At 47.5% G+C, this 25,741-nt stretch overlaps 1 protein-coding gene across 1 annotated transcript in view; it reads left to right on the plus strand.

Moving 5' to 3' along the window:
* The first annotated feature begins 1,659 nt into the window (after nucleotides 1-1,659).
* The window catches only part of LOC136134088 (two pore channel protein 2-like), a 41,229-nt gene continuing 17,147 nt past the window's right edge, over nucleotides 1,660-25,741 (plus strand). Inside the window, exons 1-9 of the mRNA XM_065891569.1 lie at nucleotides 1,660-1,734; nucleotides 9,268-9,350; nucleotides 10,345-10,459; nucleotides 12,770-12,898; nucleotides 17,188-17,304; nucleotides 17,633-17,751; nucleotides 17,957-18,058; nucleotides 19,752-19,878; nucleotides 23,277-23,478. Of these exons, the coding sequence (XP_065747641.1) occupies nucleotides 1,660-1,734; nucleotides 9,268-9,350; nucleotides 10,345-10,459; nucleotides 12,770-12,898; nucleotides 17,188-17,304; nucleotides 17,633-17,751; nucleotides 17,957-18,058; nucleotides 19,752-19,878; nucleotides 23,277-23,478 (1,069 nt within the window). The remainder of the gene's footprint in view (nucleotides 1,735-9,267; nucleotides 9,351-10,344; nucleotides 10,460-12,769; nucleotides 12,899-17,187; nucleotides 17,305-17,632; nucleotides 17,752-17,956; nucleotides 18,059-19,751; nucleotides 19,879-23,276; nucleotides 23,479-25,741) is intronic.

The raw sequence follows: 25,741 nt of genomic DNA on the forward strand, positions 1-25,741 counted from the left end.
TGAGTCTATGCTCTGAGTCTCAAACCGCTGAAATAAAGGCACTGTGTTCTCTTCTGGAGGCTCTGGGAAGAATTCCCTTCCAGGCTCATTCAAATTGATGACAGATTCAGTTTGATAGCAGATTCAGTTCCTTGTAGTCCCCCCCCCCCCACCGTCTTCAAGGCAGTAGCATTCCCACTAAGCACACTGAGTCCTTCCCGGAGTTTCATCTCTCACCACCCCTTCTGCCTTCCTCTTCTGCTTTTTTAAATTTTATTTTATTTATTTATTTATGGCTGTGTTGCGTCTTCGTCTCTGTGCGAGGGCTTTCTCTAGTTGTGGCAAGCAGGGGCCACTCTTCATCGCGGTGCATGGGCCTCTCACTATCGCGGCCTCTCTTGTTGCAGAGCACAGGCTCCAGATGCGCAGGCTCAGTAGTTGTGGCTTACTGGCCCAGTCGCTCCGTGGCATGTAGGGATCTTCCCAGACCAGGACTCAAACCCGTGTCCCCTGCATTGGCAGGCGGACTCACAACCACTGCGCCACCAGGGAAAGCCTTCCTCATCTGCTTTTAAGGGCTCATGTGATTTCACTGGGTCAATTTAGATCATCCAGGATAATCACTCTTTTAAGGTCAACTGATTAGTAACCTGAATTACAGCTGTAAAGTCTCTGTAGAGGAATAAAGTAGCAGATTCACAATCCTGGGGGTTAGGATGTGGAATTTTTTTGGGGGGCGGCAGGGGAGATAATTCTGCCTGCCACAGTGCTGGACCTGGACCTTGACATCCAACAGAACAAAGCACAGGGTTCTAATGAACCCAGAGGGACACCATGCCTCCTGTTCGGTGACCAGGGCCAGTCCCCGCCCTGCCTGGCCTCTTCGTCCTCTGGGAGGTGTCAGTGAAGCTCGTTGGTACAGGAGCTGAGGACCACCTGCCCTCCAGGCCAAAGCCCATCTGAGAACTGGCTTGCAAGTATTTATTATCATTATTTTAAATTCATGACCAACATTAATAAAAATCAGGAACATCCTCATGAAAATCTAGATTTCTGCTTTCTTTCAAAAATTCAGCAGCTCTGTAACCCCAAGTTCCTGTCCAGGCTGGGACTGGGGGGAAGGGAGGAGGGTTTGCAAGCCCCTCCCCGGAGGCATCTGCCCCAGGTGTCTTCACTCTGGGTCCACACCCAGCTCTCCAGGGGGTTCTATTAGGACTGGGAGGAAACCATCATTTACTGGGCACCTGCCAGTGGCAGCCACTAAATATATTAACTCATTTAATTCTCGAAACAACCCTGGGAGGAAGGTCTTGTTCCTATTTTATTGATACAGAAACCCGGGCTCAGTGACACGCCCGGGGCACACGGCTGGGACCCTTTGCCAGCTTGGCCTCTAACCCCCTGCGCCTCGGGCACCCCGGATCCGCGTCCCGCCCCCGACCCCGGCTGGACCAAGTCCCCGCCCCCGGCTCCAGCAAGAACCCGGAGGCCGGGCGGGAAGGGCCCAGAGCCCGGGACCCGCCGCGCCCGCCCCGAGTCCTCGGTCCGCGGGGCCCCACCGCGGTCACGTGAAGGGCCGAGCGGAGCGCGCCGAGCCCGGGCCTGCTGCAGCCCGAGGGCAGAGTCCGCTGCCCGCGGCCCCGACGCTCCCCCATTCCCGCTCCGCGCGCCGCCGCCGCGATGCCCGGGGCCCACCGAGCCGCTGGGCTGCATCGCCCACACCCGTCGTCCCCCGAGGAGCCGCCGGCCCAGGAGGTAAGGGCGCCCGGAGGGCTGGTGGCCGCGCGCCGACGGCAGAGTACCCCGGCTCCGCGCCCACCGTCCCCGGGACTCCTGGGTGGAGAGCGACCCCGGGCCCAGCCAGCGCCGGCTGGGGGAACGAGGGGCCCGGGGCGGGGATGCGGGTGCGGAGCCCCTCCGCCCCCGGGCTTCCTCAGTTCTCTGGGTCCTCCCGGTCCTCTGGGCGCTCCGGGTGCGGGTAGCGCACCGCCGCTGGAGCGCAGAGGCGCCCTGCCCCAGGCCGCAACCCCGCACGTTAGGGTCGTTACGGGAGCTGTCAAGCCTGCACCCAGAGGCCCGCCCGGAGCCGCCTCCCCCGGACGGGGGCCAAGCCGGAATCGGGGCCCGGGCTGCGTGTTGGGGGTCCTGTCCCCGTGTGGCGCGCCTCCGGGTCTGGGTGGCCCGTACCCGCCGCACGGCGCTCCATGGCGGCAGGAAAACAAGCGAGGGTCTCGCTGCAGGGAAACGCCCGGGAAGAAGGCTGCAGAATGTGGCGCTGGGAGAGAAGATGCAGCCCTGGCTCTTCGATCCCTGCGGGCCAAGCAGATGCGCTGCACAAGTCGCTCAGCTCTGCCTTCCCTCTGACAGCCTGAGCTTTGGAAGGCTTGGGGTTTTCAAGAGGCCTTCTTGGGTTGTTCCCTTTCGCTGGATAAGAACTCAGAGAGTGGAGAGGGAGGCAAGGCTCCAATGGAAAGAGCCTCGGCTCTGTTTCAGGAAATTTTAGCTGTGAATTGCAAGACGCTGAAAGCCTCTGGTTTCCCCCTCTGTAAAGTGGCGATGATAAATCACTCCCATCTCGGAGGAGTCTCGAAGACCGTGTCCCTCAGGCCCAGGACACGGTGCCTGGCACACGTAGGCTTTTCATGTGTGCTGCATTTCCTTTGGTTGTGCCAGTGGGTGGGAGCTGAAGGGTGTTTTAGCTCTGTCTTCCTCTCCTTGAGTGGCCCCTTCAGCTCTGGGCTGCTGTGCCAGTATGGCCCCTGCAGCCTGCTCCGGACGGTCTGCAGGGCAGGTGGGGTGTAAAAGCCCTGCCCCGGTCATTGCTGCCTGGCCTGCTGGCATCCCAAAGGGACTTGGCCACTTCCAACAGGTGGATTCTACCATGTCCCTGTCCCTTAAGGGAAAAAGCAGGGCAGAGCAGTTCAAGGAGAGAAGGGAAAGGATTCTTGGTCCCCAGCTCTGACCCAACCCAGGTCTTGCTCCCCTCATTCTGCAAAATGATGGAACTGACAGTGATCACCCATCTTGTATGGCAAGAAAATCTTTTTTAGCTTGAGACTGTCCATCTCTCTCTGTGTGTGTACTTAATGCTTCTTTCTCAAAATAAGAGAAGAATGTAAAAAACGAATAATTTGAGACCTCAAGAAATGCGAGGTCTGAAAACAGCCCAGAGTCCAGGCTGAGTCCTGTGTGAGGCGTTGGCTTAATGCATGCCTGCAAGGGCCAGCTATTTATATCTCAGTATCTTTCAAAGACCTCCCCCAGGGGAGCAGGCATAACAGGTGAAGAGCCTGGTACCAACGGGTAGTTCTCAGCAGAACAGTGATAATTGAGTCACTAAACTGAAGCTCTGACCTCAGACACTGGGCAGCCAGTATGACCTGGTTAACCTTTTTAAAAGTTAGTTTGGGGTCACTTCATAAGAAACTGCCTAGTCACCTGAAATGCATTTCCACCCTCTCCTTTCAAGCAGTTTTTTTAGCACCCTTTTCTGCCTGGAGTTTCTTTCGGCTGCTACTAAGATGGACACCCATTCTGGTACTTTGACCAACACTTTCAGCTTTGAAAAAGAAATAATCCAAGGCTAGTGATTCTTAGCCTTACTGTTGGTCAGAATTACCTGCTTTTAGAAATGTAGCTACCCTGAGATTCTGATTTAATCGGTCTGGGTGTGGACCAGGCAACAGCAATTTTAAAGCTACCAAGGATTGAAAGTGCAGCCAGGGCTGAGAGCCGGTGCCCTGTGCTGTTGCTTTGTGACTATATGTGATCACCTCTTGATACTTCCTGTGCTTCTTTTTGAATGTTCTTATCCTTAAACCTGTTCATCCGACTCTTAGATCACCCTGTTTTGGGGCTCTTGGGACTGTGTGATGCACATGGCCAAGATGTGTGAGTGCAGCTGTTCCAGACCATCTAGCCCCAGATGACCATAGAGGCCAGCCAAGTTGGCCTGGACCAGAACGACTTCCCGGCTGACCCACAGAATTAGGGAAAATAATACGCGTTTGCTCAGGAGACTGAGTAGCAGGGTGCATTGCAAAAACTTACTGCAGTACAAGCCAGCATGGCCAGATGTTGTGATCTTTTGAAGAGAAACCAGAAGTTCACACTTTTGTGTCTGCTCCAGTTTTTAAAAAATTTGACTCAGTAGCCAGCATCCAGAAAGCACTCTCTGGGCCAAAGAAAACACATGTTCAGGCTGCCCTTGGCCGGGAGGTTGTCGCTTTCTGCACAGAGGGACATGAGGTGCTTATACCCGCACCGAGTGGCGCCCTATTTTCTCACGCTTCCTGCCTCAGCTGCCGTGCCCAGCTTACCCTCAGCCATTTCTTTGTGTGGAATGCTCACCATATACTTCACAAGCTTCCCTTGGCCGTCTTCCCATATGGAAATGGAAGCTGCTGGTATGGGCAGCCCTCGTGGAGAGAGTGAAATTTGAGATGGGTCCCCATGCATGGAAATGGAAAGGATGTTCCTGGTTTTAGGCGAGCAAGGGATCAGGTGTGGGAGTGGGATAGTCAGTCCACCAATCTGGGCCAGAGAAGGGGGTTCCTGCAGGGAAAGTGAGGGATCCAAGACAGGGGAGATTGTGAGGCCCCTAAGTGCTAAGCCAGGGGGTTGACATCTGATTCCGTGGGCACTCCAGGCAAAGAGAAGTCTCCTGAAGCTTTCGAATGGGGGTGCATGGGAAAGCAATAACCTACTGTATTCTGGACATCAGAGTGTCCATAACCTATGGGAGGAAAGAGGGAGGCAGAGACAGACAGACAGAAGGTATAGTGCTTGTAATGACACAGGGAAAAACTGAGACAGGGAAGAGTTTTTTTACTTGAAATTTATGGTAACTTCTCTTTACCTTATGTTAATTTTCTTCTATATCTAAGCGAGTCATATTGGCTTTTTGCAAAGCACTTCTATCAACAACTTCAGCTTTGTCAAGGTTCCTGTTGCCTGATTTAAAGGTATCCTACACTTCATTGCTGTCCGCCAGAGCTTCTGGAATCCATTTTTCCCTCCCTCTAAAATCCTCTCACCCAGAGGGGTTTAAGTTATTCACCTTCCTCAGACTGAAGGCATACAGAGTGGGGAGGGTGGGAGGAGAAAACACAAACATCTTAAGTACGTTTTTAAGTCTTGGGGAGCGGAAAAGAAATGTCACGGCCCTGAGAAAAGGAGAGAAAGAAAATCAGGAGAAGTCAAGTATTGTCAGGGTGCCAAGAAAATACAAAACCTATGAGAAGCAGTCGTAAAATGGCCATACTTAGACCAGCGATGTTTCAATCTTGACTGCACGTTGGAATCACCCGGGAACTTTAAAAATTCAATCCTGGGTCCCACCTCCCAGAGATTCTGACGCAACTGGTCTGGGCAACAGGATCTTTACAAGCAAAACGTCTGAAGGTGATTGTATTCTGCCTCAGAGGTGAGATCTACTGTCCAGGGGGTCAGCAGGGCCTCCCCTAGAGTGGGGCTGCTGTTTTGAAGTACGAAGCCACTTATCCGCTGCATCTGGGGAAACGCCTGATATCCGGTCTTTGCCATTTGCATGGTAGACGTGGGCAGTGGTTCTCATGTAAACTTGAAAAGTATGTGCAGTTTTGGAACGGCATGTCTAACATAAGCTACATTCTTGGGGTGGATGAAAAATATTCATTTTATGGGAAGATACAAATGGCCTTAATACAAGTGAGAATGCTCATTTACCATAAGTTTGCCTGTTGAGAGTACTTCTTCCCAAGCAAAAATGGGTAGGAAGGAGACTTAGAAGTTGTACACAAATGGGATGGAGGGAGGGAAGACAAGAAGAACCAGAAGTTAGAGCAGATGAGATCTTAAAAGGAGACAGACTGTCAGAAACGTAATAGCAGTTAAGAATGGGAACACTTTGAAACGTTACTGTAAAGGTAAATGAGCTATTGTGAAAGTGTCAGCGTATTTAAACATGACAGGCATAAGTTCAGCCGGCAAGCGGGCAATTGGATGGGGTGCCGTGGTGCTTGTAGATTCAATGCCGGGAGTCTGGGTGGGGTCTGAGGGAGGTAACCCCCAGGGCCCGGCTGGCTGAGGAATTGCTGGAGAGCATGTTTTTCCTGTTCGTGTTTGTGGACAAACTGTTTTGCTGGGTCTGTTATACCCATCTTTGGGGGTAGATATTAGTACCATCATATTTTTTTTGCTTGTTTTTTTTGTTTTCTGGCCGCACTGTGCGGCTTATGGGATCTTAGTTCCCCGACCAGTGATCGAACCCGTGTGCCCTCGGCAGTGAAAGCAGGAGTCCTAACCGCTGGACCGCCAGGGAATTCCCTCGTCATCTTTTAAAATTGGGAACAGTAGTGCCTTTGAGACATTTTGCTTTAAATATTCCTTTTAAAAAACTTTGATATCAGAATTCTTTGCTGTCCCAGTATGATCTTTTTGAGGCTTAATGAAACTTTCTTAAAATTAACACGTGTTCATTAAAAAAAGAAATCAACTCTTGCTGATGCTAGGCATTTTATACCTAAAATAGATTTCTAAGCATGTCCTGGGGAACTCTGGTGTTCCTCAATGTTCAAGGTGTTCCATGGAAAAATAATCGATATTAGATTTTCTACTATATTTCTAAAATATTTTTGTAAATATGTAAAAGAAAATGTGTGATAAGTGTTCAGCACATTTACATGATGCTTCTTTGGTTTTAATAAACTGCCCTTAAGAATTGCCCTGAGAATGCACATGAACCAGAGGGTGATGGGTTCTTACAGCAGTTAATTCACCTGAGGGGTTATTGTTCCACATCAGTTTGTAATCCAAACCGTTATCTTTTTTGGAGGGCAATTTTTAAAGCTTTATTAAGCTATAATTGATACGTACTAAACCACACATTTAAAGTCTATAGTTTGATGAGCCTTGGTGTATAAATACACTTGTGATATTAACACGACATTCAAGGTGATGAATGTATCCATCACCCCCAAAAGTTTCTTCATGCCTCATCTCTCTGTCCCAAGTGCCCCATCCCCAGGCAACGGATCTGGTTTCTGGAACTATAGATTGGTTTGCATTTTCTAGAATTTTATATAGATAGACTCATATAGTAGGTACTCTTTTTGAGGGGGAGGGGTTGGCCTCTTTCACTCAGCACAATTATTTTGAGATTCATCCGTTTTGTTATGTTTATCAGTAATTCATTCCTTTTAATTCCTGAGTAATATTCCCTGGTACAGATATATCACATTTTGTTTATCCATTCACCTGTTTGTAGAGCATTATGGTCGTTTCCAGTATTTGGCTATTAAGCTGCTATGAACATTTGTATACCAGTGCAACTTTGGAATGGCATGTCTAACATAAGCCGCATTCTTGGGCTGGATGTAAAAGTCTTTGTGTGGACGTATGCTTTCTTTCTCTTTGGTAAATACTTAGGAGTGGAATGGCCAAGAAAGCACCAAACTGTTTTCCAAAGTAAATGCACTGTTTTCCAGCCCTACCAACAAGAGTTTTAGTTGCTCCACAACCTTGTCAACACTTGGTGTGGTCAGTGTTTATTTTTAGCCATTCCAGTGGGTATGTAGTAGTATCTCATTGTGGCTTAAATTTGCTTTTTCCTAATGACTAAAGATGTTGAGCACCTTTTCATGTGCTTATTTACTATCCTTATATCTTCTTTGGTGAAATGTCTATTAAAAAGACATAATAACGAATGTTTGTGTTTTTAATGCAATAGAACTTATTTTTTAAAGTGTTGCAATATGAAATAAATTTAGGAAACACAGTTCTACTATGTGTACAAATATCTACTATGTGTGTTTGATATGGAAATTAAATATAAAATTTGGAATCTTTTGACCTCTCTGAATACTTCATGCATTTTCAAAATTAACTTTCTTGACCAGTAGGAGATTTCCATACCAGTCCAGGCAGGAAGATGTCCTCTATTTTGAGGAGGTAACTCCAGTAATCAGTTGGATAATCAGGTTGTGTTTACTTCTGAAGTACATAAGGAGGTCTAAATAGCTAGTCTGTTTGTATGTATTCTTTATCTAATTTATATAGAATCTGAAGTGTGAGCCATCACCAACGGGGCTTAGCTGTACAGGTCATGGACAAATTAAACTAAATCTCAAGATGCCCCTTTGGTTGATTGGATGTTATCAACCATTTAAAATCATATTAATGTTCGCGAAAAGTAGGAAAACATGTATATTCATGTGCTTTTTTTTTTTTTTTTTTTTTTTGCGGTATGTGGGCCTCTCACTGTTGTGTCCTCTCCCGTTGCGGAGCACAGGCTCCGGATGCGCAGGCTCAGTGGCCATGGCTCACGGGCCCAGCCGCTCCACGGCATGTGGGATCCTCCCGGACCGCGGCACGAACCCGTGTCCCCTACATCGGCAGGCAGACTCTCAACCACTGCGCCACCAGGGAAGCCCTCATGTGCTATTTTGAAGCATATAAAATGCGTAACTTTGAGGTAGACAATTTGGTCGTACCTATCAAAATAGAAAATGACATACCTTCCATCCACAAGTTATACTCTATCCTACAGAAACACTCCTATGGTACAAAAGTACGTGTGTGTAATAAATATTAAAATATTCAATATAATTGTGTTCAAAATATATTGAAAAAGGGAAACTACCTAAAAGAAGAGGCATTTGTTAAAAAGGATGGGTTCGATCTATAAGTATTGTCATGAAAAAAAAGTCCAGAATATATTGAGTGAAAAAATAAGCTTTGTATCATATGAAAACAATTTTATTCTTTTGAAATTATGTGTATGTATAGAATGAGGTCATACCTTGAGAAGGAGTTAAGTTCAAAAATTGTCAAGAAAGGCAATAATTTACTTGTCAAAATTAAATTTGAAAATCCCTCTAACCAACTATCAAGTAACCTAAATATAATTTTATGTTTATATATATGTGTGTGTATGTATATATATATATATATATATATATTTGTGTACATAACCCTATATATGTATGTATAAATACACCATTTAAGTACGTGTATATATCCTGTTCAGTGCTTTCTTGTTTTCGTTTCCTCCTCTGAGAACCTACATTTAAATTCAGGAAAGTTAAGCATGCCTGTGCCTCAGCCCCACTGCAGGACTCTCATTGCTCAGGAAAACATCTGGAGGTGAACATACAGTACCATTAATGCTGGTTCTGTCTGGCGAGAGTGGGGACCAGGGGAGAGGTGAAGAGGAGTTTCCTTTTATACTCAATAAATACTTATCAACGAAAAAGCAAAGTATCTTTTCCGACTCTGACTGTTGTTCTCCCCTTACTTTCTCCCAATGAGGACCTTCTCCTGGCAGCTGCCTATGTTTCTGACGCTCAGTACAACAGAAACGTTCCATTTGAAACATCTCCTCAGGCTGTCAGGTAATTAAAGTGTTAAACTATCCCCTAGAATCACCTCTCCTTTAGTGCTTCATATGCTTGAAGTTGAACCCAAACTGAAGGCATTGTTTCCACAAATATTTTGAGAAGTATATAGGGTATGGCACACAGAGTTGGGTAAATCCTATCCTTTTTTTTTTTTTTTAGTTCTAATGGCATGGTACCTCACAGGTAGGGAAGCATTCAACAGATATACTAAGAACAGATAAATGAGTAAATAACACCCAGGACAGGAGATAAAGCATCCAAATTAAAAACATGTCATCATCTTTCCCTCCTAGATATAGTTGTCCACTTAGAGGCGCCTAAATGAAAAGAAGACTTGTCCTTTTCCTTTCTGTTGCCTTTTGATGCGACTTACACGTTTGTTCTTTTCATGGGAATTCCGCTTTTTCTCCCTAACCCCCTAGGGGTTGAACTAAAACCAAAGATATGGCTTAAGATAAGAAAAAAAAAAAATTCTTATCATCAGGACTGAGTGTCAGTGCCTGAAAGGCTGCAGTGAATACCTCACGCCTGGATGCTGGGGGACTGTCGCCCTGATGGGAAGAGACCCGTGTGACCGCGCGATCTCTCTGAGTCCACCATGCCCTGATAGGCTGATGCACATTAGAAATCGGTTAGGCCCCTGTGGCATGTAATAACAGGTCACTCTAATGCGGGTTTGTTCTGCATCAGTCCTCTAAAAGTACATCCTAGGGTCACCACCTCCCCACGGGGAGGGTGCCGATCCTAGCTGGAGACTGTTAAGAGAATGTGCTTTGAGATATGATCATATCCCTGATTTTTTCTGTTAGCGTTTTATAGTGTGCGCTCAATTGAATGCTACCCCTCACTCTCTAGAATTGAAAGGAAAGGTGGCCAGAGAGGGGACTTTGTGTTTTACCTCCCACTACGCTTCTTCTGATGGGATTTGGGGGTGCTGTTTAACTCCTGCTCGTTGTTTATAACCTTCTTTAATTCTTCTCTGCTCCAGACTTTACCATTTCTATAACCACTGGACAATGCGGGCGGCCACCTACTTCTTCATTTGGGGGGACCTCGCTCTTGCCCTCTTTGAGGAACCGGCCCTGTTCCCGCTGCCTTTCTTGGTAAGCATTCAGCACAGAATGGCTAACCAGACTTTGTGAGAGATGAGTTGGGTCCCATGCCTCTTCCTTTTTTTCCCCTCAAATTTCAATAAGTATGGATTTGGTTTTATTTTTCTTGCTAGGGGGGTTGGAAGAATTCTGCTTACTCGCTGAGCTGATGCTTTCATCGGTAGGCATTGGCAAGGGAGTGGCAGTTTTTGGTCTTCTGTGCCTACAGGGGCAAACTGGACAGACAAACGATGTTTTAAAAGCGTATTTATCTAACGCCGGGTAGACAATGTCATAATATAGTGTAATATATGACTTGTACTTGCCACATTTCCAGCTTTTTTCATAGTCATAAATCATTATTTACAGGTGCTTTTAAGTAATACATGAAATTACCCAGCTACTCCAGATGAGTCTAAGTAATAAGTTGATGACCTGCTCACATTAATTCTTGACACAGCTCTTGCCTCTCAGAGTAGTCGTGTCAGAGACTGTATGACTTGCAGAGCCTAAAATATTACCGTCTGGTCCTTTGACAGAATTCCTTGACCTCTTGCCTTAAAGAACAGCCTTTTATTATCTCCCATGATTCTGCAGGTGACTGGGCTCAACCGGGCAGATTTTCATGTTGGCTAGGATGGTAGATGTCTGGCTGGCAGCTGGGAGCTCACCTGGCTGGAGCTGTGCTCCCCTCCACATGGCCACTCCGCATGGCCTGGGCTTCTCCCAGTGGGTGGGTGGGGTCCAAGAAAGAGCATCCCAGGGAGCAAGCACCATCCACCTCCTCACACACCACACTTGCTGATGTCCCAAAGCCAAAGCCCATCACATGCCCGAGCCCTGAGTCAACAGGGGAGGACACTGCACGAGGGGGTGAAAACCAGAAGCATGGTTCTTTGGGGGCTCAGAGTTGGCAGTCTTCCACACATCCGTTTGATGAAGATGTCCCGATTAATGAAGTCTCTGGGTAGAAAACTTTTAGCCCAGTGACTTTTGAAACAAGCACCAAGTCTGCAGAAGCAGAGCTGTGCATTCACAAACCTGGACAGGGTCGGTCCCCCTTACCCCCCTGCCCTCCCCATGGCACTGGTCGGGGTGAGCGGTCCACAGGGTCTCTTCTCAGCCCATTGCCTCCCTCTGAGTCCTCACCTTTCCATTTGTTATTGGTCACATGCAGCGTGGGCTTGGCTGCCTGAGTTCCAGAGTGTTCCTTCAGCCAGCGTTTGTACTTCAAGCCTCTAAAATCCAATGTATTATGGCGGGGGCGGGTGGGGGGGGGGAGCTTTGGCCAGATTCAGCATTACCAAGAAAATCTTATCTTGAGCAAGGGTGTCCTGGGATTGCCCCAGGCCCTTTTGCAAGCCTGGCCTTGACAGGGAGTCTTTATAGCCCCTGAAAGGTGAACAGGCTGAGAGCTAGAAAGTTTGAAGGAACTGCAGCCCATATCGGAGCCCAGGCCTCATGAGGACTGGGGTGGGGATGGGGGAATTGTGCCACCTGCTGCTTTCAGGGCCCAGCCCCAGCCCCTTCCTCCTGTCCCTTAGGAAGTTCATTCCCTCCATCCTCAGCCCAGACCTTTCCATCTTCCTCGCCTGGGCCAAACCGTCCCTTTCCCCATCTTGTCCTACTTTGCCATACTCCTCTCCCCATGAGTGGAGGAAAATGCCCTTGTTCGGGAGGATTTTCTGTCTCCTGGCAATCGCAGGCAAAGCGTGGGCCGCACACACAGCCTGCAAATCTAGCTGCCTGCGGGGAGTTTGGAATTGATGCCCTGAAGCCCACGGAGGAGATGGTCAGGACTTTGCAGTGGGCCCAGGGGCCTCCGTTCTCTCCTCTAACCAACCACATACAGGCAGTGGCACAGCAGTGGCAGCGATGTCTAAGGAACGACCTGGCATTTCGAAACACATCTTTGGAGCGTTATTATTAGAGAAACTGAACTTCTAGGTGTCTATTCTGAGCATGAATGTGGGGAATTTGAGAGCATAGTGGTTGCCCCTGCTTCTGCCATCCCTGACCGCCCCCCCTCATTTTCTGAGGAAATGCCTTCTGGGGTTCCTCTGCCTGCTGATTCAGACCCCACCCCAAGGAAGCCCTGCCAGCTGGGTCATGGGATTTGTGGTTCAAGGGCAGGTTTCCTCTCAAGAAAAAAGAACCATTCCAACCAGCAAGGAATTTTGCTGCAACTTTCAGTAAAATTAAAGGACGTTGCTAATTCTCACAGGGTGGTGTCAGGGGGATCGGAGGTCGGAGTGGTAAGAGAGAATTAAGCCATGCCTCTGAGCGGCAGGGCGCTGGCTCCCTCTGTCTCTTCTGTCACAGGCTACCTCGATAGCAGAAGTACTCTGTCTGACTGCATTCTCTGGGAGACTTGTACACTTTGCGAAAGTCACTCCTCAGATGGTTTTCTGGAAGGATACGAAAAACATCTGCATCGTGGTAACCATTGTGGTGAGTGTTCATGACAGTGCCTTTGAGAGTTTGTGGTCAAAGGTAGAAACTATGAAGAGAAAACTATGAAGAGAAACTCAGTAGGTTTGGGGTGGTTCAAGAAACAATGACAGGGCTTCCCTGGAGGTGCAGTGGTTAAGAATCCGCCTGCCAATGCAGGGGAGACGGGTTCGAGCCCTGGTCTGGGAAGATCCCACATGCCACGGAGCAACTAAGCCTGCGAGCCACAACTACTGAGCCCGCGTGCCACAACTACTGAAGCCCGCGTGCCTAGAGCCCATGCTCTGCAACAAGAGAAGCCACCGTAGTGAGAAGCCCGCGCACCACAACCAAGAGTAGCCCCCGCTTGCCGCATCTAGAGAAAGCTCGCGCACAGCAACAAAGACCCAATGCAGCCAAAAATAAATTAAATAAATTTAAAAAAAAAAGAAATAATGACAATGTTTGTATAGCAAACACCATCAGCACAACTGCCAGCAGATCACAATGACTGAAGCACAAATTAGGCAAAATGTGACAGTGTGACTATTTAACATATCAAGAGCACTTCCAAATTAAAGAAAAAAGAGACAGAAACTGCAATAAAAAATGTGCTCAAAATGAGTGAAAGCATCTCATAAAAGAAGACATAAATAATTGCATATATGAAAATTTTTTTTTTTTTTTTTGCAGTACGTGGGCCTCTCACTGCTGTGGCCTCTCCCGTTGCGGAGCACAGGCTCCAGACGCGCAGGCTCAGCGGCCACGGCTCACGGGCCCAGCCGCTCCGCGGCACGTGGGATCTTCCCAGACTGGGGCACAAACCTGCGTCCCCTGCATCGGCAGGCGGACTCTCCACCACTGCGCCACCAGGGAAGCCCAGGAAAAAATGTTTAACTTTAAGAACTACATATGAAAGCAGCAATAAAATACCATGTGTTTGCCTATAAAACAATGTTACCAAGATTGACAACAGAACCCGGCACACTCTACTCGAGGGAGGAATAAGCGGTCTTTCTGGAAGGCTGGTTGGCAGTTCTTTTCGAAAAGCCTTAGGTGTGCATGTGCTTGCTCCCAGATTTCCAATCCTGGGACTTGGTCTTTAGGAAAAAAAGGATGTGTTCAAAGATTTAGCCACAAGATGGTCATGGCTGAGTTGTTCATAGTATTGAAAAATTGGAAACAACTGGATTTCCTGACAATAGGAAATAAATAAAACCTGGTACATCCACATCTGTTAAAATGGCCTTAAATGCACCTACGTGTCTATTCTCAAGGAGACATGCTTATGGTCCATTAAGCCAAAAGAGCAGGTTACAGTACAGTTGGAGCACATCTTTGTTAAAAGAAAAGAGGAAGGAGTGTTAGAGATCCATAGAAAAATCTAGAAGGACATATGCTAAGACGTTATGCCAAGTGAGGCAGGGGTAATGTGCTCTGAAATGCTGCTGTGATGAGAGAGGGGCCCGGGCAGTGATTAGCTGAGGGTACTTTATAATTAGCATCTCAGCACAGCAGGCAGCCTGCCTGAACCACAGTTCTTCCCAGTTAACCCCCCTCAGAGTCCTCGTCTCTGCTCTTTCTACTTGATGTTCTTTCCCTGGAGGGCCATCCATTCTCAGAGCTTCCATGAACAGTTGGTGGGTAGGGGTCCCCAGGCTGTAGCTGATACTGGTTTCCCCTCTGAGTTTCTTCACTCTGTGGCCACCTGCTTCCTGTTTCCCCATCAGTGTTTCAACTCAAACTCAAAGGGACCAAACCCACCCTTTTCATCCCACGACTCCCATAGCTGTTTTTCACTGGTCTGTGGTGCTTTATCTCCCATCACTCACTCCAAGTCCTCCTTGTCAAGATTCGCTCCGTTCTCTCTCATCCCCGTCTTCCCCAAACCCCCTCAGGATGCCTCTGGCACCGTTTCCCCCTCTCCCCACTGGGACCATTGCCGTGGTCTGATGTGGCCACGCGTTATCTCTCTGCTGCATGCCATTCTGTTCTCACAGTGTGGTCCAGAGCCCTGTCTCTCCTTTCAGGAACTGCCATACTCACCTCAACCTCAGATCCCTGATACATGCATTTGAGATGCCACTGCTGGGTTAATTCTCAGAAGCACACCGCAGATCACGACCCTCCCTTGCTCAAAAAACCTCTGTGAGCCCCACAGACTGTTGAGCCCTCCGACCCACCCATCCTGCAAACGTGCCTCACGCGGTCCCCTCCACTCCAGCCGCTGGAGCTGCCTGCTGCCCTGCATGCTCTTCCTCTGTGTGCAGTGTCTCTTGGGCCTAGAATGTCCACTGTCTTTTCTCGCCCTTTCTCTCTTTTTTTTTTCGACTTCCCTTCACACGTCTGCTGAATGCCGAGAATACACAGAGTATCTGTCTGGTCTTATTTTTTAGAAATAGCTTCACTTTCTATTATTAAAAAAACCAATGCAAGAACACTCAATCTGGGATGAGACCTGTGACCACAGCTTGGATTCAGTCCAGAAAACAGTGTTACCTGACACAGGAAGGTGGAGGATGAGATGGGTGGGAAAACTGTAAAAAAAAAAAAAAAAAAAAGTGAGGGGAGAGGTTATTTTTGGAAGAAAGAGAAATCCAAACAATAGAGTATATAAAATAGAAAAAGGCACCCCTGCTCTTCGTCCGGGGGAGCGGGTACCTCTTTTGTGGCCCTTTTTGCTACACGGCCCCCTCCTAGGACAGGGTCGGAGGTCCCTCCGCACCTCCTAAGACGCCCAGCATGCAGCCTAGAAGATGATGGGCTCACACGCGCGTTTCAAGCCCGAGTCCTAAGGCCGGTCAGCGTGCTCCCTGCTTCAGATCATTCAGCGACTTCCCATATCCCATCAGAAAAAAGCCCAAGTCCTCGTCGTGGCTGAAGCTCGTGTCCCTCCCCACCCCCAGGTCTCCTTCCTCCCTGTGCTGCTCGGTTGCCCCTCCCCGTACGTCCTCAGCCCCTTGCCTCACCTAGGTTTTCTCCAGAGCAGGTCCCGCCCCCTGCCAGAGAGCATACTTAACATCAATGCTGCTCTTTCCTGCTGGAGGACGCACCCCTCGAGGGCAGGCACTCTCTAGCTAGCTCTTTGCTCTCTCTCTGGAGCTAGAACAATACCCTGCACGTAAGAGGCGCTCCGTAAAGGTGTATGGAGTGAACTGGATGAGGAGACACGGGTGCCCTGTCTAGATCTGTCCTGCATCTGTTACCAGGATGGGTCTCACTCCTTTGCCTCCATCACCCTTATTTGAAAGACTTTCTGGATTCCCCAGGCCCTGGGAATAAGACTTAGCTTTTTAGCCTGGCCCTCAAAGCCACCTGCCCTCGGTCTGGGGTCTGGTCACTTTCTGCTCTCTTCTGCCCCCACCCCCAGGACCCTCTGCTTCCTGAGAGTCCCTTTACTGTCTACCTGCCATGGCTCTTGACTTCTCTGAGTTTTATCCTTTTAAAGTTTCTTCTTTGCTTTAAGATTACGTCAGGGACTGCCTTCTCCAGGAAGCCCCCCCAGATACCATAACCCTTGGTGATCTGTCCATCCATGCTGGCCTGGGACAGTCACCCTGGTTCCCTCCAGTGGGTACGCAGTGCAACAGCCAGCACCAGCATCTTTCTGTGTCTCTGTCCTTTCTCTCCCCTGCGCTGGCTCTCTCTCAATCCTCTATGCCTTGACACCAAAGGGACTGAGCTAACACTTTTGATGACAGTAGATTATTCTTTTTTAACTTGTATTTTTCTAAACTCCACTGGGTCCTTCTTCTTTTGCCTGTCCTCAGGATCAGAAACTGACCTTAATAAGGAATGATAAAAGTTTTCTGTAGTCTAGATATTTCTACCCCATTGCTAGGCTAGAAAACCTATCTCATATGCAGAATTGAAGAGAAGTTAACGTCAAGTACAATATAGTGTGGGTGCATGTAGGTAACGATGTGTGGGTAACTGCTGGGGCTCTGACGCCAGACTACCTGGGTTCCAGTCCCAGGTCTGCCCCCCGTTTTGGCTGTGTGTCCGGGGCCACGTGATCTCCCTCACTGTGCCTCAAGCATTTCCAGCCAGGAATGGTGCCCACTTTAGGGGTGTGGTGAGATAAACGGAATAATCTATGGAAAGCTTATTAGAGGACATGGCACATAGTAAAGTCTCAAACGACAGCTGCTACTAACGTTCTATTATGAAACCAGATTATGCTGTTCGTGAAATGTGCCTTTTCCCATGACGTATCGTGACCGTCCTTCTGGGTCAGTGAACATGCATCCACACGGTCACTTCCTCTGTCCTCTGGCAGCACCAACACCTCTGTCCCGTGTCTCTCACAGCTGACCTTGATTGATCTGATTACCTATGGGTCCCTGGAGGCTGTTAACATCCACGGAGTTCGATGGTCAAGGGCCTTGAGGCCAGTCTTCCTAATTAATTTCCCTGAAAGTCGTCAGGTAAGGATATGATTTAGGATACCAAAGGGCGTGTTTTTTTAAACTTATTTTTTACTGAAGTATAGTTGAATTACAATGTTGTGTTAATTACTGCTGTACAGCAAAGCGACTCAGTTATACACATATATATACACATTCTTTTTCATATTATTTTCCATTGTGGTTTATCCCAGGATATTGAATATAGTTCCCTGTGCTATACGGTAGGACCCTGTGGTTTATCCATTCTCGATATACCCGTTTGCATCTGCTAGGGGTGGGTGTGGTTTTTGTTTTTGCAGAAAATTAGCTGATTGCCCGTAAACGAAATGAGATGTTGTCTTCACAGATCCGAAGGGCTTTTCGAAGCATCCGGAACACTCTGCCTGATATCCTCTACGTCTTCCTCTTGTTCATCTTCAGCATGTTGGTATTCTCCCTCATGGCCTTGAAGCTTTTCGGGGATAGGTGAGCAGGCTGCTCTGCAAGTTTCTGCCTGAGAATTCTCCCATGACTGAGTTCAGCCCGTGCGTGGCAGAATCGGTCACTAGATGCTATCTTCCTCGTTCAGGCACTCCAGGAGGGTTCTCGAAAGGGGAAAAGTGTGTCGGAAACTGCAGCTTCATTTATGTCTGTGGGTTTTTTTCACTCTGTGTTGCTGGTTCCTTTTTAGGGGTCTCAAAACAGTGGAAGGATCGCCCTACTTCACCAACATCCTGGACATAGCATTTGAGCTCTACGTGCTGGTCACTACCGCAAACAGCCCCGATGTCATGTACGTGAGCCCCCAATTCATGTTCACGGGCATCTGTTACCGTAACAGGATTCACTTTCTTAAAAGCAGCTGTAAGAAAAAAAAAAAGTGATTTTCTGTTTATTCATATTCATTGTAAAATGTTTGTGTACTATTTTTTTTCTTTTTTTTTTTTTTTTGGCCACACTGGAGCATGCAGGATCTTAGTTCCCTGGGGTTCCCTGACCAGGGATCGAACCCATGCCCCCTGCAGTGGAAGCACGGAGTCTTAACCACTGGACCGCCAGGGAAGTCCCTTGTAAAGTTTTTTTTGTTTTGTTTTTTTTGTGGTACGCGAGCCTCTCACCGTTGTGGCCTCTCCCGTTGCGGAGCACAGGCTCCGGACGCGCAGGCTCAGTGGCCATGGCTCACCGGCGCAGCCGCTCCGCGGCATGTGAGATCTTCTCGGACCAGTGCACGAACCCGCGTCCCCTGCATCGGCAGGCGGACTCCCAACCGCTGCGCCACCAGGGAAGCACCCCCTTGTAAAGTTTTTGAGGAGTGCAAAGTGTTGGCACTAACGATAGCCTACCCACTTTATTGAAAACTAAATTTAGATGAATGTTTTAAAAAATGAAAGCAACAGGAGACATCTCTGGAGACACAACTTAAATATTTGAGCCCACTTTCTATTCTGGAATCTTCTTTGAGTCTTGAGTTGAAACGCCTAAGCCATTTTTGTAAAAGAATCATGGCTTGTTCTCCTAAGCATTGAGGTGGTTTTCTGGCTAAATGAAACAGGAAAGAAAATTCTCCACGCATGTGGACATTATTTAGGAGAAAAACATTACGTTTTTTTTCCCCCTAATGTCCTGTATATTATGGATTTGCCTTGTTCATGGAGGTAAGATTATTTACCAGTGCTACCCTGAGTAGGTAGCTCTTGGGGTTCTAGAGTGTAGATAGAATTCTAACTGCAAATGTCAACCCCATCTCCTCCCATACTGCACTGCGGGAGAGGGGCGGGCTTTCTGTTGTCTAGTTGTGTGTAGGATCATCACGTCAACTTGTTCTGGGTTCCTGCTCATTCTTGGGCCTGGCTCTGGCAAAAAGTGAGCAAGGTGAAGTTCCTGGCCCTCCTTGTGTTTTCTTGGATCTTCCCCATAAACATTAGGCTGCCCCCCTCAACATCCCTTCCTGCACAAAATCGAGTTTCCATTAAAGGTGGCGTGAACATGCATCCCCATTTATGCCTTTTGTCCCGGCACCATTATTAACGGTGCGCCTTTCATTCTCATTGTCCCAACGTGGACAGAAAATTATCTGCTCCCCAGCAAGGCAGTCTGGTGTCCCTGAAGAGCCTTGAGTATAACTCCAGGCCATAGTTCAGATTCTTTTTGTAATTCTGGGCAAGTGACTCTCCTTCTGGGCTTTGACTTTCTCATTGTGAAGGGAGGGATGGGGGGATCTCCAAGGTCCTGCCTGCTTTGAAAGTTGACACCTCTCTAAGGCAATAAGAATTTCAGAAGGCAGTCTGGAGCGAGCTCTTTAGCACTGACGATGGTTATGGCTTTGAGGCCCCATAGCACAGTTTGGGGGAGAGTTAGAGTGAGAGAATGTTTTCCTGTGCCTCGAGCATGTGAATTGTCCATATGGGATGTCACCTACGGTCAGCCTTCTATGCACTGTGGACCCAGGGCACGGGAAACCATGAAAGATAATTATTTCCTTCTAGGATGCCTGCCTATGAGTTCAATTGGTGGTATTCTCTGTACTTTATAACCTACATCATCATCAACACCTACATCTTCATGTCCGTCTTTCTGGCCGTCGTCTACAACAATTATAGGAAGCACTTAAAGGTAACATGCATGAACCGGGGGTCAGGGTGCCTGGCTGGGTGCAGTAGCAGGGAGGCTGGCAAATGCATTTGCTAAATATTTGAATGTGTCCATTTACCTTTGGCTTTGGTGAATTTGAAGGCTCGTTTGGTGCCTTGCTGTCCTCTGCTGGGCCAGGCGGTTCTTTGCCAGTCTGCAATGGGTCTGATGGTGTGTCCCAGCCTCACGTGCAGGAGGAGGTCCTGGCTTTGCTCCTCGCTTTTATTTATTTTTTTAAATTTTTACTGGAGTATAGTTGATTTACAACTTTGTGTTACTTTCTGCTGTACAGCAAAGTGAATCAGTTATACATATACATATATCCACTCTTTTTTAGATTCTTTTCCTACATAGGTCATTATAGAGTATTGAGTAGAGTTCCCTGTGCTATACAGTAGGTTCTTATTGGTTATCTATTTTATATATAGTAGTGTGTATATGTCAATCCCAATCTCCCAATTTATCCCTTCCCCCCTTCCCCCCAGTACCCATAAGATTATTTTCTTCATCTGTAACTTTATTTCTGTTTTATAAATAAGTTCATTTGTACCCTTTTTTTAACATTCCACATATAAGTGATATCATACAATATTTGTCCTGCTCTTTCTGACTTACTTCACTCAGTAGGACAATCTCTAGGTCCATCCATGTTGCTGCAAATGGCATTATTTAGTTCTTTTTTATGGCCGAGTAACATTCCCTTGTATATATGGACCACATCTTCTTTATCCATTCTTCCTCACTCTTAATGCATCTGATAGTTCATGGCTCCTGGAAATGTTTTGTGTATCATTGGGATTGGGGATATTCTCCGAGCTCCTTTCCCCACCTCTAACAGAAGCAAAAATACCTTAAAGCCCATAGTTTCTGCCCTGGTGCCTTCTTCTGTGATTAATGTCTGGAGAATTGCTGGAGGTGTTGCACAAGCAGAGGCTTCTGAGGGCTTGGGGCGCAGCGTGCTTTATTTCTGGAATCTGCCAGGATACCTGGGTCATCTCACCTGCGGGCCCCACTGTCACCCACCTGAGCACGCCTCTCATTGGCTGTTTTCTAGGATTGTAAAACTAATTGCACAGAGATACATTTCATCCAAGGGTCATTTTCTTTAAGGGAAGACATAGCCTTTTGAGTTAGATCCTTTTGGTTCTGTTATGAATTTTTCTTTGCTTAGGGATGTTCCCACCAGGGGGCAAGTAGAAAGCCGGGGAGAACTTAAATGTTCGCAGCTAAGGAGAAGTGGGTGGTAGGCTGAGTCTGAGATTCGGCCAACCTCCCTTTGAAGGTGTCTGGCCTGTCCAGGCTCTGAGAAGTCGGTGCATTGTGGGCACCTCAGCTGCTCCCGACCCCAAGGCCAGGCCTCCCAGTAACCCTCCTCCTCTGACTCCCTCCTTCTGAGCAGGAAGAGGCATTCCCAGAGGGTCTGGTGCGCTGGACACAACTGTGGCTCCCCCTACCCCAAGAAGTGTTTCTTTTAGTTAACACTTCTCGAAAATTAATTTTCTGCCACATGGATCAGTCAGCAAGCGTATCTTAAATGTGTTTTTTGTGCCCAACACCAAAGTTCTGAGGAGTCAAAGGCGATGAAGACACAGCTGTACCATTAAGAATGTGAGGTCTGTAAATAACAAATGCTGGAGGGTGTGGAGAAAAGGGAGCCCTCCTACACTGCTGCTGGGAATGTAAACTGGTGCAGCCACTATGGAAAACAGTATGAAGGTTCCATAAAAAACTAAAAATAGAGTTACCATACGACCCGGCAATCCCTCTCCTGGGCATATACTCAGAGAAAACTCTAATTCAAAAGGACACATGTACCCCATGATCATAGCAGCACTATTTACAATAGCCAAGACATGGAAGCCACCTAAATGTCCATCAACAGATGAATGGGTAAAGCCGATGTGGTACATATGTACAATGGAATACCACTCAGCCATAAAAGAGAATGAAATAATGTCATTTTAGCGACGTGGATGGACCTAGAGATGATCGTACTAAGTGAAGTAAGCCAGACAGAGAAAGACAAATATCATATGATATCGCTTATATGTGGAATCTAAAATGTGTTACAGGGCTTCCCTGGTGGCGCAGTGGTTGAACATCCGCCTGCCGATGCAGGGGACGCGGGTTTGTGCCCCGGTCCGGGAAGATCCCACATGCCGCGGGGCGGCTGGGCCCGTGAGCCGTGGCCACTGAGCCTGCGCGTCTGGAGCCTGTGCTCCGCAACGGGAGAGACCACAGCAGTGAGAGGCCCGCGTACCGCAAAAAAAAAAAAAAAAAAAGTGATACAAATGAACTTACGTACAAAACAGAAACAGACTCTCAGACATAGAAAACAAACTTATGATTACTGAAGGAGAAAGGGGGACAGGGATCAATTAGGAGTTTGATATTAGCAGATACAAACTACTATATAAAATAGATAAACGACAAGGTCCTGCTGTATGGCACGGAGGACTTTATTAAATATCTTGTAATAAACTATAATGGAAAAGAATATATATATATATGTAAAACCGAATCACTTTGCTGTACACCTGAAACTAGCACAACATTGTAAGTCAACTCTACTTCAATTTAAAAAAAGAATTTAAGGTCTAGCCATGTAATCAGCTTAAAGGGAGCAGTAGGGGTGGGCATCGACGTGGCCGATTGTAACATGAGGGGGGTTCTCCTTGTCTGGAAGACTCCCTGTGCACAGTCAAGCCGGATGGCAGCTCCTGGCAAACCCTCGCTGACCCTCCTGCCCTGGACCTCTTCCTTCTGACCACTTCTAGCCTCGTTTCACGTCCCTGCATTTCTTCCCCCTCCGCCTCTCTTTCTTGATTGACTTAATGGTAGATCTGTCTTCTCCCTCTCCTGCATCTCCCTGTCTCTCAGCAGCAAACCTGATTTCCTTCTTTTCTGGAATCTTCCTTCCTCCTGGGCAGCACGGAGTTTGGACCTGTCTGCCTCCTGGTGCTCTGTTTCTCACCACACAGGTTATCCTTCCTGGGTTCCCTCATTTGCACTTGGTAAGCTGAGTCCTGTTTCTGCAGGTGGGGGTTAGCTACCCATCCCTGGAGCAGGGGAGGGATTTGGTACCTTGTGAATCAGCAGAACCATGGTGACATCTCTTTGCAATTTCCTCCTGTAGCGTGAATTCCTGAGTCACTCTTACAAGATAGGCTGTTGTAAACCCAGGAGTGGGGGCTTTTAGGACTTTTTGTCAAGCATGGTGAGGCCTTTACACTTGGGTATCTCCTGCTCATCCAGAAGAATGCACATGGTCCCCAGGACACACTCAGATGAACTTTTCCATTGCCTTGAAATGTTTAAGGTGGAAAATCAAGACTTTCTTGAATCTTCCTCTTAAAAAAACACACTTCTGTTTTTTCAAGAATGAGATTCGCACACTGGCATACCTGAAGCGTCACAAAATGATAGAGGCTTTCAACATTTTGAAAGTCAAGGTGGGCACAGAGTTTGTGGTGAAGGAGGCCCAGTGGAGGCAGCTGGCCAAGATCGTGGCGCCAGACATCAGCAGTTCCCACCTGGAGCTCCTTTTGAGGATCTCCGACGAGGGACAGAAGGGTTATGTGGGTAAGAAGCCTTGGCCGCTGAAATTCCTCTTCCCCGTGCATCAAAAAGTGGGGTGGGGGGGCTCCTAAAAGTGATGGGATGCTTGTTCATTTTCTTAAGTTTGCAACTGAGAATGTATATTGGCATTCCCCGCTGGTAGTGTCACAGTGGAATTAGGTTCCTGACGCTGTGTTCTGACAGGGGTGTCGTGGTGTGTGTTGTCAGCATGTGAGGAGGCTTCCAGAAGCCCTTCACCTTGTAACACGCTCATCCCCCTCCCAGGATTCTGCTTTAGGGAGCTCATCTAAAATATGGAAAAGGGCTGTATAAATAAACGTCTAAATTGCGTTTGGCATTTGATAAGTTGAAAGTCACCTAACTATTCATGTATTAGTGGTTGATAGTTATTATCAATAATGTTTCATATTGGTGGCATGCTTGCCACGCATGAGACACTGTCACGATCGTTGTGTGTATGTGATCTTCCCCAGACTCACCGAGGTGTAGGTCTTGTTATCCTCATCTGTCATTATGGAAACTGAGACTCAAAGAGATTTGGTCGGTTACCCAGAGCCACACAGCTGCAGTGTGGTACAGGCCATCTGACTCCAAGGCCCCTGCTTTTTATCATTACTCTGAGCTGCCCCAGATTCTGAGGGTCACTTAACGGGAAATTTTGGTGACATTAAAAATGACTGTGAAGATGAGGTAACAGTGGGGAAAGATGTGAGATGACTAAAATACACCCCAAACTGTAGGGCACACACATTTCTCTAGTTTCAAGAGAAGTCTAGATGGAAACACACCCAAATGGAGTGGGAGGTCTGAGAGAATGTAAATGTACGTGAGACGAAGACTCTCAAACTAGTCCAGCAGAGACACGGGCTTTTTAGGACTCGGTGCCTGTGTGAGAAGAAGGAAATGACAGTGATTGTCTGGAACTTACATGAGTGTCCAGGGAAAAGAGAACTGTGTGGTAAGACACTGTTAAATGGGTGATGCCAACATCTTCCAATGAGGGTTTTGGATCCAAGATGGAAGGTCAGCAGGGTTTGACAGGTGCCTTCCATTGAGCCCTGGGCATGTCCCTTCAGCCGCCCAGCTCAATGGCTCAGGATCCAGGTTTCTCAGACCCTGAAGAGATGGCTTTGGTGCCCCCATTAGGGATTGGTGGTGATGCACTGTGAGATCCTCATGTCAGGGTTAGGGTTCTGCTAACGGTGGGGGAAGGGCAGCTGGGCAACCCTTGAGCACCGTGCTTCCCAAGCTCTTTGGGAAGTGCAGTGAAGCTTTTAAATTGCTAGCCTGTCATGCAGCTGTACACTTGGGTAAAATACAACAAAAATGAATAACTATAAAAATGAAATCAAAAAAACATGTAAAACGCAAGTCCCAATTTTTCATTATTAGGGTCAACAGACATGAAATGATCCTGTCAATTGTTCTATACGTTTCTAAATTTTCAGGGCTGATCTCATGGGGGTGAGTCGGGGAGCATGAGGACAGGACCAGCCGTGGCCCAGGGACCACACTCCTCCTCCAGGGAGGAGCGCTGCTCTAGGACTTGGAGGAGAGGTCGGGACCTGGGCCCCCTTGGATCTCCCACTCCAAGAACTGGGGTGGGATGGTGGCCCATGTCGGTCCAGGATTCCTAGACCTCAGCCCCTCTGTTTTTGAGAATTCTCTTTTGATCATTTAATACCTCTGCTGCTTCTAGAGAATTGAGACTCTGAAGATGTTGATGAAGCTTTAGGGCTTTATAAACTCTCTGCGATTCCTCCTGTAGCGTGAACTCCTGGGTTGCTCTTACAAGATGAGCTGTTGCAAACCCAGGAGCAGGGGCTTTTAGGAGTCTTTGTCGGGCTTGGTGAGGGCTTCATACTTGGGTATCTGCTGCTGATCCAGAAAAGATACACATGGTCCCCAGGACACACTCAGATGAACAGTGTTTCTTTGTTTATAAGGTCAGTCTAACTATTGACACTTGGGTGTCATGAAGAACAAACATATTAACACGTGGGGACATAGCATCTTAATTTCTTTGGAAACTTCTTTGGTAATTTCCTTGTGTCTTTAGGTAAATACAAGTTATTGACTATTTATCTCAATATGCATTAGGCCAATGCCCCGAACTCAATTAGTAATTTTAGAAAATATGTTTAAGAAATCATGGGTAGTTGATTCCCTGTTGACACCAAGGATTTGTCAGAGAAGCGTGAAACTCTGGACACTGTATCCATATAGCTTAAGCGAGTTACCCTATAGGGCCTTTTGGTTTACAGTA

This window comes from Phocoena phocoena, chromosome 14, assembly GCF_963924675.1.
Source record: "Phocoena phocoena chromosome 14, mPhoPho1.1, whole genome shotgun sequence".
Lineage (NCBI taxonomy): Eukaryota > Metazoa > Chordata > Mammalia > Artiodactyla > Phocoenidae > Phocoena > Phocoena phocoena.